The sequence below is a fragment of the Megalops cyprinoides genome, chromosome 10 (genome assembly GCF_013368585.1).
Source record: "Megalops cyprinoides isolate fMegCyp1 chromosome 10, fMegCyp1.pri, whole genome shotgun sequence".
Lineage (NCBI taxonomy): Eukaryota > Metazoa > Chordata > Actinopteri > Elopiformes > Megalopidae > Megalops > Megalops cyprinoides.
In genome coordinates this window covers 17,074,447-17,091,919 of record NC_050592.1, presented here as the reverse complement: position 1 = coordinate 17,091,919, position 17,473 = coordinate 17,074,447, and the positions used below count along the sequence as shown (strand labels likewise).

General features: G+C 42.9%; 1 protein-coding gene across 2 annotated transcripts in view; it reads left to right on the top strand.

The window, feature by feature from the left end:
- Positions 1 to 16,955, top strand: part of chn2 (chimerin 2) — a 31,895-nt gene extending 14,940 nt beyond the window's left edge. For both annotated transcript variants that reach the window (XM_036538840.1, XM_036538841.1), the window contains exons 3-13: positions 1,045 to 1,100; positions 1,288 to 1,319; positions 1,562 to 1,675; positions 1,999 to 2,269; positions 8,324 to 8,404; positions 11,082 to 11,166; positions 13,825 to 13,998; positions 14,829 to 14,906; positions 15,182 to 15,319; positions 15,859 to 15,964; positions 16,119 to 16,955. In XM_036538840.1, the coding sequence (XP_036394733.1) occupies positions 1,045 to 1,100; positions 1,288 to 1,319; positions 1,562 to 1,675; positions 1,999 to 2,269; positions 8,324 to 8,404; positions 11,082 to 11,166; positions 13,825 to 13,998; positions 14,829 to 14,906; positions 15,182 to 15,319; positions 15,859 to 15,964; positions 16,119 to 16,290 (1,307 nt within the window). In that variant the 3' untranslated portion in view covers positions 16,291 to 16,955. The remainder of the gene's footprint in view (positions 1 to 1,044; positions 1,101 to 1,287; positions 1,320 to 1,561; positions 1,676 to 1,998; positions 2,270 to 8,323; positions 8,405 to 11,081; positions 11,167 to 13,824; positions 13,999 to 14,828; positions 14,907 to 15,181; positions 15,320 to 15,858; positions 15,965 to 16,118) is intronic.
- Positions 16,956 to 17,473: the final 518 nt, after the last annotated feature.

The window sequence follows — 17,473 nt, the reverse complement described above, 5'->3', positions numbered from 1 at the left end:
AACAGTATAGTCTCAAAGACAAAACTATAGTGTATTGCCTGCTCTATTAAGACCAGTTTACTGAAGTGCACAGTAATTTTAGCCATGAGGTCAATCACATCTCTTGGAACAAAAAGAATTTAATTATTTTGTGTTTTCATTGAAGTGCACAGTGCTGGTCCTTTACAGGTAAATGACAGCGGGTTTTGCAGGTTCTGTGATTTTTCCAGCTTCTCAGAAGCAAGACCTCTTTACACAATAAACAGAAACAGACAAGTTCATTGACTGTGTCTCATTGGGCAAACTTGTGCATGTAAAATATGTCTTTGAAGTATTGATCATTGTAATTGATTACATCTTAAGAGATTACTTCTTGAAACCTTTTGTCTCTTGATCCATTACATCCTGGGTCAGTGTTACTGTGTGTGTGTGTGTGTGTGTGTGTGTGTCTGTGTGAAAACACTTGAATTACCTCTAAAGGTGCTTGATGTAGAACATTCATTCTGAGAGGCTGAAGCTGAAATATATGGGCCCTGTCATATAAAGCATGAATTAGATTAGTCTGTTGTTTATCACCACTAATGGGATTTGTTTGGACATGAGTGACATTGCACATCGCAAACAGAAAGAGTATAGAGTTGGAGAGTCAAGGTTATATAGAAAACAATCAGCTGGATTTCATTCAGATAGCCCCATACTACACCTACTGTTGCTTGTTCAAGCATCCTTGTTTGTATTGAACAGAATGGTAGTTGTTGTGTCCTGGTTTGTATTGAACAGAATGTTGGTTTGTGTGTCCTTGTTTCATTGAATATTGTGCAATTTGGTTTGTCCTTGTTTGTATTGAACAATGTGTAAGTTAGTGTGTTCTTGATTGTATTGAACAGTGTGTAAGTTAGTATGTCCTTGTTTATATTGAACAGTGTGTAAGTTAGTGTCCTTGTTTGTATTGAACAGTGTGCAAGTTGGTGTGTCCTTGCTTGTATTGAACATTGTGTCAGTTATTGTGTCCTTGCTTGTACTGAAGAGTGTGTAAGTTAGTGTGTCATTGTTTGCATTGCACAGTGTACCAGCTGCAGCAGGAAGCACCTCGGCCCAAGAGGATCACTTGTCCTCAGGAGGTTAGTATGGAAAACTGACTGTCAGTCAGTGGGATATATCTTCTTTGTCTTAAGATCCTCATAGTAAACTAAAGCTTCAGAGGACATTCTCACCTTAGGATTCGCAAGGTTTGCAGAGTGTCACTGTGCGCTGAGCAGAATATTATAGCTAAACATGATCTGTCAGTTAAATTTTCTTTAATTTCAGATGGAGAACAGACCAAAGTACTACGGCAGAGAGTGAGTATAAGATGGCATATCATATTATCTTTCGGTTTATTGTTTTTAAATATAATCTGTCTACTGTTAGTGTGAGTGGGTGTGATGTATAGCTAGTCTTTAGTGTGGTTGAAGGTACAATTTATGTGTTCTGTATGTGTATGCATGTTTGGGTGAAAGAGAAAGAGCTAAAAAGCTCAAGGGATCCAAAAGAAAAATGGAGTGAGATTTCTCCGATCTAATAAGTGAATGTTTTCTCTCAGGTTCCATGCCATGATTTCCCGGGAGCGTGCAGATGAGTTATTGGGAGGGGCTGAAGGGGGTTACCTCATTCGAGAGAGCCAGAGGCAGCCAGGCACCTACACGCTGGCTTTGAGGTATTGCCCTCCCCAATACACACACTGTACCTGCTGCACTATAACACATTGTCCTCTAGCTTAAGTCTTCAGGAAGGTGTGCATCTGTTGAAATTTCTTTAGTGCAGGCATCTTGGAGGAGAATGTTCCCACAAAGCTTTGTCTCTGCTCTGCACTGATACTGCTGTGTCTAAAGCCGCCAACTGCGCAAATATTTATCACATGCTCCTGACTGTTGAGTATTGGGCTGCAATGATAACTGTCCCTGCTGGGTAAATAGACAGACACATACAGATACATGAGACATTGGGGTGCTCACTAGCTTGATGTTTTTCTGTCTTCAGGTTTGCAAATCAAACCCTCAACTACAGACTCTTCTACGATGGCAAGCATTTTGTCGGGGAGAAGAGGTTCGAGTCGATCCACGACCTGGTTACGGATGCCCTGATCACGCTATACATTGAGACCAAGGCTGCAGAATATATCTCCAAGATGACCACCAACCCCATCTATGAGCACGTGGGCTACACGTCCCTGCTGAGGGACAAGGTGACGCACAGACTGGGCCGAGGACGACCCGAATCCAGGAGGGTCACGTTCCAGCGGGACGACAAGGTGAGGAGCACTTCAGACACCTCATCTGTGGCAGGTGTAGGACAGTGACACTTCTGGCAATAGAGAGGGGCAATTTGTGTGAAGAAATAGCTGGGACAGTCAGGGGGGCTGGTATCAGCCAAAGCAGGGATTGAACTGGATGCAAATTAAATGCATTCTACTGGAAAATTTCACTGAAAATTTGCATTTGACTGCAGTAGCCTCACTACAATGGGAGACAGTTTGATGCAGCGCTTAGAGAAATGCACTTGTAACCAGAAAGATGTGGGTTCAGATTCCAGGCATTGCAGTTAAATACTTGCACAAGGTACTCAATCTGAACTGTTTCAGTTAATATCCAGATGTATGATTTTTTTTAATGTGGACTAAATTGTGCAGTAATGTTAACTAAAATCTAACTCTAAAATAGTGTAATGACATAATATAATGAAAAATTTAGTATTGGGAGTTTTAAAAAGAGTCCTCTAACAGTTCTCCACCAAATAGAAGGCAGACCAAGTAATTTTTTTCTTCACATTTCCAACATTGTGCACATATTGACCTTCCCTCTGATGTTGTTAACCTTAACCGTGTGCATGGTGGTGCCGTACGGGGCAGCAGTGTGGGAAAGTGGTCAAGACAATACTACCTTCTGGAGAGCAGAGAACAGGGAAATGTGAATGCTGCTTGGCACTAGTAAAGAGCTGAGGTCTCAGGCTGTAGCATTATTTAGTCAGAATTATTGACATGGCTATTAAGGAACTTGGCCTGTAACCAGAAAGTGGCAAGTTTAAATCCCAGGTGGGGAGTTGCTCATGTACCCTTCAGAAAGGTAATTGACCTGAATTGCTCCGGTAAATGTCTGCACAAATGGATAATAAGTGAAAACGTAAGCCGAGCAAGTCACCCAGGATAAGGGCATCTGCCAGTAAATAAATAAGGCTAATAAAAAAGCTGTCTCCCATGGGCAGCAGCTCCGCAATACACTTAAATTCACAGGAACTTCTTTTAGAGGCCATCGGAAAAAAGGAACAAATTAGACCACCTCTTTCTATTCATTAAGACAGAAAGTATCGCACTAAATAAAAGAAAGTAATACAATTTCCAGGACACATCAGTAAATTTTATGTGACTAAGCCAATTATGCCTGCATCAATCCAAGCCTGCTATGTGATGGAGAAGGTCAGAGACATTTTCATGGTCTTTCTTATTACCAGTGAGCAAGTCCAGTCAACAACAGAGATATATCAAAATATTATTTAAAATAGTATTAGAAACAAATATTTCACGTCTAAGAAGTGAATTTTGTTGCAAGATCTTATAGTATTGACAGTATAGATTGTATTGACATTTTTCACAACACTGGAGAATTTAGAGCCTGCTTGAATTATTCTTCTTACATGCTTATTTAACAAAGTATTGCTCAGGCAATCAACTATTTTCCACAGTGTGACTTAAAAAATAATATGACCAGAGGTCCAGGAACATGTAAGCAGTAACACAGGAAATGCAGCAACACACTGCCTACCACCTGTTCCATCATTACCTTTTGGCTTTTATGCAAAACGTTCCCTCACTCCACAGACTCTATTAGCAAATCATTTCCAAAGCCCCCTTTGGATGAAAGACAAATTATTATGTCCTCCATCTTGTAAACAGTGTCTTAGAATTAGCTCTGTAATATGACTGACTTTGGCAGCCATGTGCTGGCTGCACCCTAGTGGTCAGATTATGGTATTACTCACTGAATGCAATGTTACTGTAGTCTGTCCAGATAGTAATTATGGGATGCTTACTTCTCAGTCTGGAAAGAATCGCCCCATTTAATTTTGGGATACTAGATCGTAATTTTAGTTTCAGTTAGGTCTGCATATTAGTTGTGTTGTGCAATGCCTTGAGTAGAAATATGTCAAAGATTTTAAGTGTTGTGAGTGATGGGGTTTATATTATTAAATATGCTAATCAAATAAGCCCAGCATTGCTCCTGACAAATAAGTCTGTTTATAACCCTAACTTCAAACTTAAATTTAGACCTAGCACAAAGACTGGTTTGTAATGTACTCAATTTTTATTCATACCCCAAACAGAAATAGAAATCCACTATTTGTGAAAAATTTGACTGGGGTTGTGGAATGTTGTTAAGATGTTGTTAAACATTTTATATTTTAGGCAGAAAATTTTTCAAAAATGTACATTTTCTTATTTTATAGAATGGTTTTGTTCCTATTCATTCAGCAGTATGAATAATTATGATGGTACTATACAAACCATGCATAACAATGTTTGTTTCCCTTTTTACTTGCAATTTTCCTTTACTTACAGTACATACAGTTACACAGTGCTTACATAAATAATAATAAACATCTGTATACTCAATGAAATCTCATGTGCTTATCTGTCAAAATCTGGAATATAAACCTCCATGTACTTCATGGAGTTCATAAAAAATCCCTTATGCTAAAAATTATGCTGAAAAGTAATCCTCCCTGTTATATAATGTTGTTTATACAGCTGGATCACTTCACTTGGGGAGATGTGTACTCGTGATAGTTGCCATGGAAACATGAGCATTGTTTTGGTGATTCCCAGGTGATTGCCGTGAGGTTTCTGTCTGGAGAAAAGGAAGAGTGAATGGAGTTTCTGTGGAACTCCCTGGCACTTCACCTGTGCGGCATAGCTGAGAGTTTCACTGAGTCATCGCTGACTAGTGTGATTGGCACTCATTTCAGTCACATACTCAGTCTTACAGAGGCCCTTACACATAATGAGTTTTTAAACACACATATACACACATACATGCACATTAATCTATACACACACAGTCACACACAATACACATGCACAGAGAGAGACAGAGATAGACAGACAGGGAGAATGTGAAGACTGCCAAAAGGATTAATTGGCAAAATAATATAAACATCATCTGGGAAGAGATCACAGCACAAATGCAACAGCCCTCAAATCACAAACACAACAGCCTTCTCACTGCAAACACAACAGTCCTCACAGAACAAGCACAACAGTCATCAACAACAACAAACAAAGGCATCATCTCATAAAAAGAGCAAAGACAAAGTGTGTCATCGCCACTGCAAATAGAACAACCTAACCACAGTCACAAAATGTACAACTCAGAAATACCAGCATAGGCGCTATCCTGCCAACAGCACAAATATGACAGCACAGATGCAGATTACAGTACAGATTATTTTGTGCTTTGAATAACGCAGTGAGAGAGACAGAGAGACATGAGTGCATGTCCACGCATTTGACCATCTGATCAAAGACATGAGGGTAACACCACATCCTCTAGATGATAACATGCACACACATCCACACAAGAACTTCGTTTTATACTAGACATTTCCATTGATCCCTTGAGTAATGTATATATTGCTGCACACAAGGGAACAATGGAAGCAGTCTGTTGGAGTTCCTGTGTGTTGAGGCTCATTGTGTAGCCTGATTGAGTAGATGTTGTGTGTTGCCGCAGGTATGTGGCATTGTGTGCCTTGATGCCTCTTACTGTAAGAGAGGATTTGGTAGCTGACTCTACCTGTTCAGCAGCCTTGTCTGTACTTTCTCAGTTCACACGCCTCACCCACTTTGTTCAGGTGTAGTTGCCATAGTGTCCACAAGACTGCCCTATTCCTTGAGAAACAGCGTCATGTGTCAAGCAACTTGTTGCCTCTCAGATTTTGGCATGGTTTTGAGTATGATGCCGGTTGGCATGATGAGTGGAATAGATTGTAACCTGTACCTGCATCATTTACAGCATGCTCAAACTCAAAACATTCAGAGTCCATTGGACTGGTACACATTTATGAAGCCCTTTTCCATTAGAACAATGTAAGAATTTGATTCTAGGACTTTGAACCATTTACGGTGATCAATAATTTTATCTTGTTGATTTTGTAAATGAAATATGGACACAATATAGATTTGACTCAAGACATTCCAAGCTCTGCTCAATCGTGTTGCATTGCCAAATATGCAGTGTGGTTTCCAGGTGAGTTTCATGTTAAATTTCCTGTAATTTTTGGCATGTCATAAATTTTAGAAGCAGACAGTACAGTATAGTTATTTACCAGTCAATGTGAAGGGTACTGCGATGAGTCCACTGTTTTGAGTCTGGGCTGTCCACCTCATGTCAAAGTACCCACAGTTTTGCACAGTCAGGCCCCCACGGTGTCTGTTCGGCTCTGCCCTCCTGCTTTCCCATTATACTGCGCCGTGGTATAAAAAGCTTCAAAGCACAGAAAAGAGCCGAGTCCAAAAGAGTCCTTTGTTCAGCTCGCTTTTGTGCTTTCCTTCCTGGTCCTTCTGTAGGACACAAGAAGCCATCTGCCCTGGGACAAAGAGCACATCCCTCTCTCACACACACTTTCTCACCCCCCCCCCCCCCCCCCCCCTTTTTCTCATATTCAAACCCTCATCCACCCCCTCTTCTTCCTCTCTCCCTCCTTGGATAGCAGGACTAGTGGGGTGGAGGAGGACGTCTTTAATGTGTCAACCCTCCTGCCTCTGTTATGGTACCAGTGTCATGCTGGCCAATAACAGGAATTCACACCCTGTCCAGTTTCTGCTGACCCGTCAGGGCAGTACCTCTTGTTGCCCCAAGGAGCTGTGAAATTTCACTTTTTAGGTCAAGCCAAAATCTCTGCAGTACAAACAGCATCGGTTTTACATTTTTGCCTTATTAATTTCAAACTGTGTGAGTCAGAGCTCTGAACAGACTTCAGCTTCTCTCTCAGCTACACAATAATCTCTGAGGCTATGGAGAAGAGAGTGTATCCTTCCTCCACTCCTCTATTTCTTCCCTCTCATCTCTCTCTCCTCCAATATTCTCCCCTCCATCCTGCACACCTTTGATTATATGAACACGTTGGTTCTGTTAGCTGCTAGTTTAAATGTGGCTTTGTGTGCATGAGCTGATATTTATTGCAAGACAAAAAAACAGGTCATACATTTAACTGTTCAGTTTCCGCTTCACTGAAAACAATTCCCAGTGATTTAATAATCTATAGTAGTTGTCACTAGTTTATGGTTTATGACACCACTGTTTCTGTTACTCCTGGGTGAAGTTTACATTTGCTGCTTTACTTGTGAGATCTTTTCCGCTCCATCACCTTGCATCTCTAATGTCCTGGTGATGAGCCGGCTTCTGTGACATTTGGGAGTAAAGGCGTTCCTTCAGTCACCTCACTAAATATTAGGAGAGGAGTTGTAGTGAACAGACCCAGCAACAGCCCCCCGCTGCCTCAGGAGCATTGATTTATGGGTCCACGGGACTACGAATGTGCTTTTTTTCTGAGATGTGCTAGAGATTAGCACACTGTGGGATTACTCTTTGAGCTGGGATTTTGTCTGTAATCCTCACTCCTACCCCCCGCAATTCTGAGCAGATCGTCCCAATGTGCAGTGGGTGTGGAGGTAGAGTGATTGGCGGGGGCAGGCTGGAGATGGGGTGGGTCTGCTGGTCTGTAGGCAGTGGGCCAGAGGGAGTGTGGGTCTAGAGATACAGCAGGCTGGAGGTAGTGTGGATCTGGATTTAGCAGCCTGGAAGGGGAGTGTGCTCTTTGCTTTTGAGAGAGGCCAAGCAGAACTGATCCCGCTTTAGAAAGCCGCTGAGCCGTGCGGAGCAGAGCCTGACAGCCGGCCCCCTAGCCCCCTGCTCCTCTCTCTAACCTCTGGGTGTCTGAATGGGGGCTATTGTCTGAGGCACACTCCAGCCCCTGGGCCGCCTGCTGCTGCTGCATTCAGATGCAGAGCCACCCTCCTGCCGGTCAGTGGCCCCCGCTCGCAGCTGCTGCCTCGCTGGTGGGCTCTTGCCGGCGCCGCCTTGTCAGTCCGCATCTTCCCAGCCTGCACGGCTCCGCCGAGGAGATGGAGTCCCTGTGGGAGCCCGATCCGCCGCCTCCGCCGCCCGAGAGCCAGCCCGGCCGGGACCTGACGCCCCACCGGGCCAAACGGGACCGCAGGCGTCAGGAGCTCCTGGCCCTGGCCCTGCGGGTGAAGCTGGGGAGCACGGGGACGTTGCTGTGGAAACCCCTAAAGCTCTTGAACTGTCCGCAGATCTCCTCTCCGCTGGTGAAACGGACCGCCCTGAAGGACGGGGAGAAACAGTGCACCTATGAGAAGGCGCACAACTTCAAGGTGAGCTGCCATTTACAAAAGTGTGTCTGTGAGGAGGGTAACTGTGTGAGAACTGTGCAAGGACTGTGTTAGTACAGGCTTAGTAGTGTATGAGCACTGAGGGAGCGCTGTGTAAACACTGGGTGTACTAAGGGAGTACTGAGTGGGTACTCAGTGAGTGCCATTTTAGTGTTGTGTGAGAGGCATGAGTATTATATGCATGTCCTGGGTTTGTACTGTACAACCAATCTAAGGTAACTGTGTTTGCTCAGAATTCTGTGTGTTTAGACTGCTGTATATAGTACACATAGTTTCTGTATACAGCTTATACAGTTCTTGCCAGTGTGCAGTGCGTACAGTTTCTGTTGAGGTAAACTGCAGGGAATGTGGTATTCGGGGTTTCTGTGTCCTGTTTAGTTTAATCAGTTCAACCTTTGACTGTCCAGCATTTCCAGTACTAGCCAAAAATAATGAAAAAGAAATCCAGAGTCACTCTGTGAGACATAAATCACAGGGAAGACATTTGAAAATGCCAAGCATTTGTAAAACTGCCTTGTGAGGACTATTGACTTGGACAATGGGACTTGGGACTTGTCTAAAATGGGATTCGTATTCTAATTCTTAGACACTTTTTTCCAAAAAGTGTAAGTCTTTTTTCAGATTTGATGAAATGTCAGGTGATCACTGTAAGATGAACTGCCATTAACCTTATAGTCAGTAGTCCTGGACAGACTCATGTCTATTAAACCATCCTTCATCATGTTTAAACAAAACATTCTTCAGCATGAGTTAATAGACTTGGTCGCCGATCTGTAAGACAGAGGACCAAGCATTCCTACAGACATTGTCTATGTCTCTATCAAATGCATGCTGGCTGGGTGAGCTGGTCCAATCAAGAATGTTCTGCCTGTCTGCATGCCTGCAGCTTCTTTCAGTGAGTCTTATTTATGGGATGAGCCTGTTTGACCGTGTAACTAATCCACAAACTGGGCAGACTTGCCATAAAGTCTGGCACAATGACACCTGTGTCATAGGCTTCACACTTCAAGGGCAGCTGACATTATTTTGCTGGTATATTCATACAAGAGAAATTAGTTTCCTTCCCATTCTATGTAATGTCCAGCTGGGAAGACTAATCCTGCAAGCCCGTATTTCTACTGTAGGGAGATGCTTTTGCTTGTATGAATTTATGGCTGTGGTTAGCTGACACAATAGACTGTAGTTGACTGTAGTTGTGTGTGTGTGTGTGTTTGCGTGTGCGTGTGTGCACGTGTGTAATTGCAGGACAGTAGTTTGTGTGTGTGTGTATGTGTGTGCGTGTGTGCACGTGTGCACGTGTGTAATTGCAGGACACTACATGAAGCAATCCCTCACTACCTTCTTTCAGACGCATTCTTGCCATTGTTTCTCAAGTTTCGACCAACCCTCCACTAATACTAACTTTCAGGCCGTAGTGATTGGTGTAAATATTTAAAGAAAGCAAAGCTGCACATCAACCCAAGTGTGGGGTTCAAACTCTGCTTTTTTCATATCTTATACCACCGTCTAATCTGCTGCTTATACAGGTATCTCTTGTACAAAGGTGAATAAATTATTTCGGTTTATTCATGTTTATAACATATGCTTCTCCAGTTCACTTAAGCTACACTAACCTAATTTAATGTACATCACAGATATCAACAAATGTTCTTGAAAGTGCATAAGCCTAGAAGTTGTTCCACCTACTCATTAAAACACACCATATGGTTATATGGAAATCATAAGACCACAGTATCTACTTAAAAGATAGCACTCTGATTTGCCATTTCTGTGTGTGTGTGTGTGTTGGTGGGGTGCACATTCGTGAGGCTGGCACAGATTTTCAGCGTAGGCAGAAAACCCTGCTGCCAGACACATTACTGTAAATCCTTTAATCTGGCTTGCATATAAAATTCTTTTTCTCAGCATGAGGCTCCACCCGCCATACAGTATTTGTCCATCAGAGAATCGTACTCTCTCCCTGACTGACGAGATTTCTCTCTGTTCGGAATGTGACAAGATTCCTCTCCCATTATACTGTCAGGCGTCATCTGTGGCTTTATAGGTACACCTTTCCATCAGTGCATTTTGTGGCTACTTATCTCATTCTGTACAAACTGTCCACCCTCCAGGTAGGAACACACTGAACTCCCCCTACTCTCCCCACAACACTCCTCCCAGAAATAAATTATCTGCCAACCTATCTGCCTACACACATGTTTGAGTGTTAGTCTTTAGTGTGGCCTGTCATTGGTGAAGTAGCTCATGTTGTGATGAATGAATGCGGCTTTCTCTAAAATCTTTGAAAAAACAAATGAAAAAGGCTCACCCTTGTTCAGTCAGGGGTTCAGTGAAGGGGAAAAGCCTGATTTATGCTTGAAGTTGTGTAATGTTATCTGCAAAAGAATATTGATTGCAGCACTGTGGATTGCAAAGGGCACCCCCAATGTTGCCACACAGACAGCAGACACACAGGAACCATAACATTGTCTTGTAGAAAGAGGACTGTGAATTTAGTTTAGCGATGTGTACAGAAGACATAGCAATCAGAACCTGACCGCTGATTCTGATTTGCTCAGGCACAGCTTTGGCTGTTCGTGTGACAGCACCGCACGTGAGTGAGGCTGGCTTTGCGTGGCCTCTTGTCCCCTGTGTCACAGCTCTCTCGTCTCTCCCGCAGGTGCACACCTTTCGAGGGCCACACTGGTGTGAATACTGTGCCAACTTCATGTGGGGGCTGATTGCCCAGGGCGTCCGCTGCTCAGGTAACACACTTTTGCTCCTCTCAAGAGAACAGTAATATACAGCAGTACAGTGCAGACTCTGCCTTCCTCACCTACCCTCTGTAGCCGGCCCGGGATTAATTCCGGGGATCCCTCAGCATTTCTTAATGAAATCTCAATTACAGCTAACAAATGCTTGCAGAGATAATCCTCAAAAGTCATATCAGGTGATACAGATCCACACAGTTTTTTCAGTAACTGAACAATCAAGTGCGGATCATGCATCTTTTTTTTCTTTTCTTTTGGACGGGGGTGCATTGACTGGTTTTAAGATTATGTAAATCTGCTCATTTAGGTTAGCACTGTAATTTGTGCCAACACCTCCCCTCAAAGCCCTCAATGCAGGATAACCTATTTATTGATGGTACAAAAAGAGTTGTGATTTATAAGCAAACATCGCCAACACTACCTATCCATCCAAGTTGTGATCATTGGAAAAAATTATCACATGGACTGTTGGACTGACATTCCCCTATTTCGGACAATTTGTGTAATCCTGCTGCACCAGTCAACCAAAGTTACTGATTATGGGGTTTTTTAACAACCTGCAGTTCAGAGTTAATGCTGTAGAACTGATTCTGGTCAAATAGCCAAAGACAGGGTCTGCAGTCCAGAACCTGCTCTGAACTGCAGTTCAACTGAAGAGCCGGAAACAGCTCAGTATGTAAATCGGTACTTTGAAGGAGTCTGAAATGTGGGTATATAGCATTCCTTTCTGACAGCTGGTAGGAACCAGTTTTGCTCCTCCATCGGGTGTTGGCTATATTTAACTCTGTGTGTATGTGTGTGTGTGTGTGTCTGTGTGTGTCTGTGTGAGAGAGAGAAACTGCGTGTGAATGGAGACACACCCCGTTGCATTAGAATGCTCATACATCAACAGAGCCTGGACACTGCCAGCATCACAGAACACTCCTTTATTTCCGCTGAAAGCCCCTTTACTGTGAATTCAGTAGAACTGTGTGCTGCTCGACTTGAAGGGACTCCAAGGTCATTCTCTGAAAAAACAATAAGTTGCTTACCTCACAGTTATCGGAGTGGACGCGTATTGTGTATCTGTTTTGGGCATCACATTAAGTTTTCTTGCAAAGATTAAAAAAAGTAAACATGAACTCCCAGGCAGTGAATGGCACTTCCAATGCTAATTTATAGAAGCTTAATACTTCCAAACAAACACTTTCCATGGGCTTTATTTTTTCACTGAAACTGTATTTATCCCTCTCAGTAGATTCCCAAGACACATTGGGCTAAACAGGCCTGACAGACTGTCCCTCCAAAGCACTACTGAGACACAATAAAGTAATGATTATCTCAGATGATCAATAAAAATGGGAACTCACTAATACTACACCATTCACCTGCAAAACGCGGGATTCATTCAGATCACCTTCAGTGGGGACGAAAGAGCCCAATTAGCCCATTTCCAAATAGAAGATGCAGTGAACAAACTCTCTCCTGTGACATTTAAGTTCTTAGGGTGTTATTCAGCATTTTCTCCCCTAAACAGAGCAGTCTTTGTGAAGCCATTGCTGTGCAATTGTAGACTGTAACCAATCACTCTGGCCTCAGGGGTACACTGATGTCACCAGACACCCCGTGCAGATTAGGAGTCAGGATGGGGCATGAACAATCCCCCCTTCCCCCCACCTCACCCAACAGTTTTCCCCACTGTGCCTGAGTAACAGAAGCAGAGGGAGAACTCACACTCTCACAGAAAACTCTCTCCCTCTCTGTCCTAAAGAATGTTGAGGATTGTAGACACTCAGTTCCATTGAGAATACGACTCTCCTATGAACAGTGAATTCCGCATTGTAAACATACGGCTGGCTATGATAAATGATCCCCCTGTTGTCTCAGTCAGGCAGGGAATTCCTCAGGTATGCAGGTGGGCAACCCCAACCCACATTCCAGGAGTACAGTAACTCCCAGAGTCTCTGTGCTCTCTCTCCTCCCTCACCAAGGGTGAAATGACAGAAACAGCCCCACCCCCCCACCACCCCCCCACTCCCACCCCACCCCCCAGCGCACTGAGACTGAAACAACAACACCTCTGACACACAGCCACTGCAATCAATCACAGTGTGTGCATCTCTCTACAATCCAGGAGTGTCACAGCCAGGAGACAGAAACAAGAGGACGGGACTCAATTTAATTCCCATTCCTGCTAGTTGAGGCCTCATTCACGTCATTTTGGATTGTGGGCCGAGTTGTGCTGCCACAGACTGCATGTAGCATTTACGTCATCTGTGAATTGATTTCACTTTCAAGCTGTCTCAATGTGTGTGTTTATGGCTTCTTGCTTCTTAGCTACATTACATTACATTATTGACATTTAGCAGACATTCTTACCCAGAGTGACTTATATGGGTTACAGTTTTTACAAGTTATCCATTTATATAGCCAAATATTTGATGAGGCAACTGTGGGTTAAGTACCTTGTCCAAGGGTATAACAGTGTGTGTTGAATGTTTGTTAATGTATTCTCAGTGTGGCAAGTTGAGTGTTTCTTCATTTTGTTTCAGACTCTCGGTAGTTCTAATTAGTGCGTTTCTTGTCTGTCTCAGACTCTGGGTTGAGTACTGGTTTGTGCTTATTCAGACTGTGGATTAAGTTCTTACTCTTTCCATTTCTGTGTGGTTGTAGATTGCGGGCTTAATGTACACAAGCAGTGCTCCAAGCTGGTGCCCAGCGACTGCCAACCAGACCTGCGCAGGATAAAGAAGGTCTTCAGCTGTGACCTCACAACGCTGGTCAAGGCCCACAACACACAGCGCCCCATGGTGGTGGACATGTGCATCCGGGAGATAGAGCAGAGAGGTACAGTGGGAAACAATATAATTAATTCAGTTCAATTCAACTAGCCTCATACACATGGCAAATAACATAATTTAAATTGCATTACTTAGCAGTAAGGCAGACTGCAGTAAGTAGCAGTCAGGGCACATTTAAGATATTTGATATTTATATTGTCCATATTAGTCATTTGTTTAGGTATTTAGAAGGTTAACTTCCTCAATAGTATAACAGCTGTTCCCCTCCAAAGGTCAGCGCTATAACCTTCCAATTGCAAGCCCAGTTCTCAGACACTGTCCCACATCAATGCCTGTGTCTGCAGTGTCAGTGAACATTCACTGTGTCAGGTAGTATGAGTTTTACAATAGACTTGATATGTTCCATCACATTTTTCCCATGATATTACATCATTTGCCCTGGAACCTGTGCCTGTTCTATCTGTTCCTTTTTTTCTTTTTATTTCTTGAGCCTAGGACACTGAAAAGCACTGTAGACACATCCACTCAACAGCGCACATGAGCATTATAACATTTCCCCCACTGTATCGAGATGCCTGATGTACAAACCTGTCTTTGTGTCTCAGATAAATAATGAAGTGCTATAATTGATCTGACCCCCTCAAGCATTGAATTGGATGAAACAAATAATGTCTTTGTTGCTTATTGATGTAATGTGGTGCCTGTAAATATGAATGCTGTAAAAAGCAATTGAACCTAGAAATTGTGAAGGGAACACTTAGTTCCTCTGAAGGGTGTCATGCGGGGAGTGTGTAGTAGCGATACTGAGTGTCGTCCTCCCCGTATGGATCTGGAGTGGGTGTGGAGGTGTTACCCTAAAAGTGGCCTGCATTACAGGGCTGAAGTCAGAGGGCCTCTACAGGGTGTCTGGGTTCACAGAGGACATTGAGGACGTAAAGCTGGCCTTTGATCGAGGTGGGTGTCAAATGACTCTCTGATTTTTGTTATTGTTATTAGTAGTAGTAGTAGTTGTAGTAGTAGTAGTGTTGCCTTCATTAAGCAGTGCTCTAGCTTCATTGTTTGCATGTCTTCAGACAGGTCATACTGAAGGCTTAAAAGTAATATCCACTGCTTCTCTGCTCAACACTTAACATTAAAAGAGACAAACTTGGGGATACAGGCACACGTGTGTGTGTGTGTGCTATAGACAATACTGATCACTCATATGACTCCGGTGTGTGCTCCCACAGATGGAGACAAGGCAGACATCAGTGCCAGTGTGTATGCAGACATAAACACTATTGCCGGAGCCCTGAAACTCTACCTGCGTGACCTGCCCATCCCCGTCATCACGTATGACGTGTACTCAAAGTTCATACAAGCCGCAAGTACGACAATTTCACGACACACTGAAACAGGACAATGAGAGCTCAGAATGCCTTTCTGGTTTTGCTTACTGTATGTTTCATCATGAGAGGAATGAAATAAAAAAGAAAAAGGTTGCACACTTTTTCCTTCAATAGGCTGTGATGTATTGAGAGCGCCCTTGCACCAAAATGGCTTCTTCAAGGTTTAAGAACATGCGCAGTAAAACTACCTTTTAGTATTCAGTGTCTTTGTTTTGTACTTACAAAATATCAGCAAACAAACATGTGACAATGGAGTGCCCTTTAATGAGAACAAAGAATGTCTTTTTCCTTTTGCTACCGCAGCTTCATCAATGTCATGCAGTGATTTATCCTTTACTCACTAAACAGAAAGTGACTCTGTGTTTATCTGTTTGTGTGCCCGTGTGTCTTGAGTATGTATGTGTAGTACAATATGGTGCCCACAGTAAAATATTACAAAGCATGTGTGTGTGATCTAAAACCCAGTGTGTATGTGGCCATTGGTGTGGTAAAGTGTTGTAGTATATTTCCTGTTGCAGAAATGACAAATCCAGAAGCCAGACTGGAGGCAATCCATGAGGGTTTACTGCTGCTCCCGCCAGCCCACTATGAGACTCTGCGCTACCTGATGACGCACTTGAAGAGGTGAGGCCAGCACTACTGCACCTCTCTGTCCGGGGCTCATCACTGTCTATACACTGTTTTAGAAACACATTCAATTCTGCAGGAGTTGTTGCAAGTCCCTTTCCTGTTTCTAACCATGTTTCTCTCCCACTGTCTCCTTCCCTTCCTCCCTCAGGGTAACTTTGTTTGAAAAGGATAACTTTATGAATGCTGAAAACCTGGGCATTGTGTTTGGACCAACGTTAATGCAACCGCCTGACCAGAACACTCTGGCAACCCTGAATGACATGCGCTATCAGAAACTGATTGTTCAGCTCTTGATTGAGCACGAAGACATCTTGTTTTAAAGGATAGTCCCGGAGAACCCCGAAAGTCCCTGAATTAAAGCCTTTAGATGTATTTCCTTGATGAGGACATGTTAGTGGCTCTGAAGATTGAATCCCTGGATGGAGGATACAGAGGTCACAGTGAAATTGTACCCCCAGAATGAGGACCTGTTATGCTGCTGCAGTTTTGCAGACCATGGTGCTTCTGTCTTATAGACATGACTGTGACAGCAAGAAATATCAGATGCCAGTCCATCTCCTCTTAAAGAAATCGTCGTGGGTGACCTCTCTTGAGACTGTAAAAGTCAGTGGTGACTCGCTCTCCTTCATCTATAGACTTAACATCATTGCAAGAAACCAACCATGATGCACTACCACATTCCACATGGCACGTGTGACCGACTTGACCAGCAATTCAAGCACATGTGTGCACTTTTATGGAAAACCTTCACGAGAGGATGCAGGTAAAAGCTGGAAAATAGTGATTGCATTTTTAGCACAATCACATGCTGTGCAGTAACTAAGGATGATGGTTGAAACTCTGGAGATGCAAAGCACTTTTTCTTCTTTGGACTGAAATCAATTGGCTTGTAAAAAAAGAAACACATTCAGGTCATCATTTTTCTGTGTAAAGTGTGTACATTTTTACAATGTAAATAGTTGATTGTCTGTTAGGGACATCAAATGTGCACCTATCAAACATTTAAATAGCTAATATGACAACTGTTTCTTTTTTCTGTTTCGTGTTTATACAAATTTATTTTAATAGCAAAAAAAGTTTATTCTAGAAAAATTCAATCAGTGAAAAAAGTCAGGTCTGGGAAGGAGTGTTTACCTAGGCCATATATAGTGCACTGCATTTTGGGATAAATAAGTTGCAAGCTCTCAGTTTGTCTGCCAAATGAATCTGTTGTCGCTAACAATACTGCAGTACACCTGGAATGTACTGCAGTGAATTTCTACAGCATAGCTTTTGTCAGACATTAAAAGTAGCTAAATCAGCCAAATTTGTTTGTTCCATGCATTTAATATATTTGGTTCAAAATCTTATTTCTTTACTGCTCTAAGAAACACGCTATTAAGACATTTTAAATGCTGAGGTTTGTGCTTTATAAAATGTCTAAATGTTTAAATTGTTTTTAGGAGTTTTAATGCTGACAGAGATGTGGGGTGTAATCCCTACAGTTGATCTACTCCATGGTAC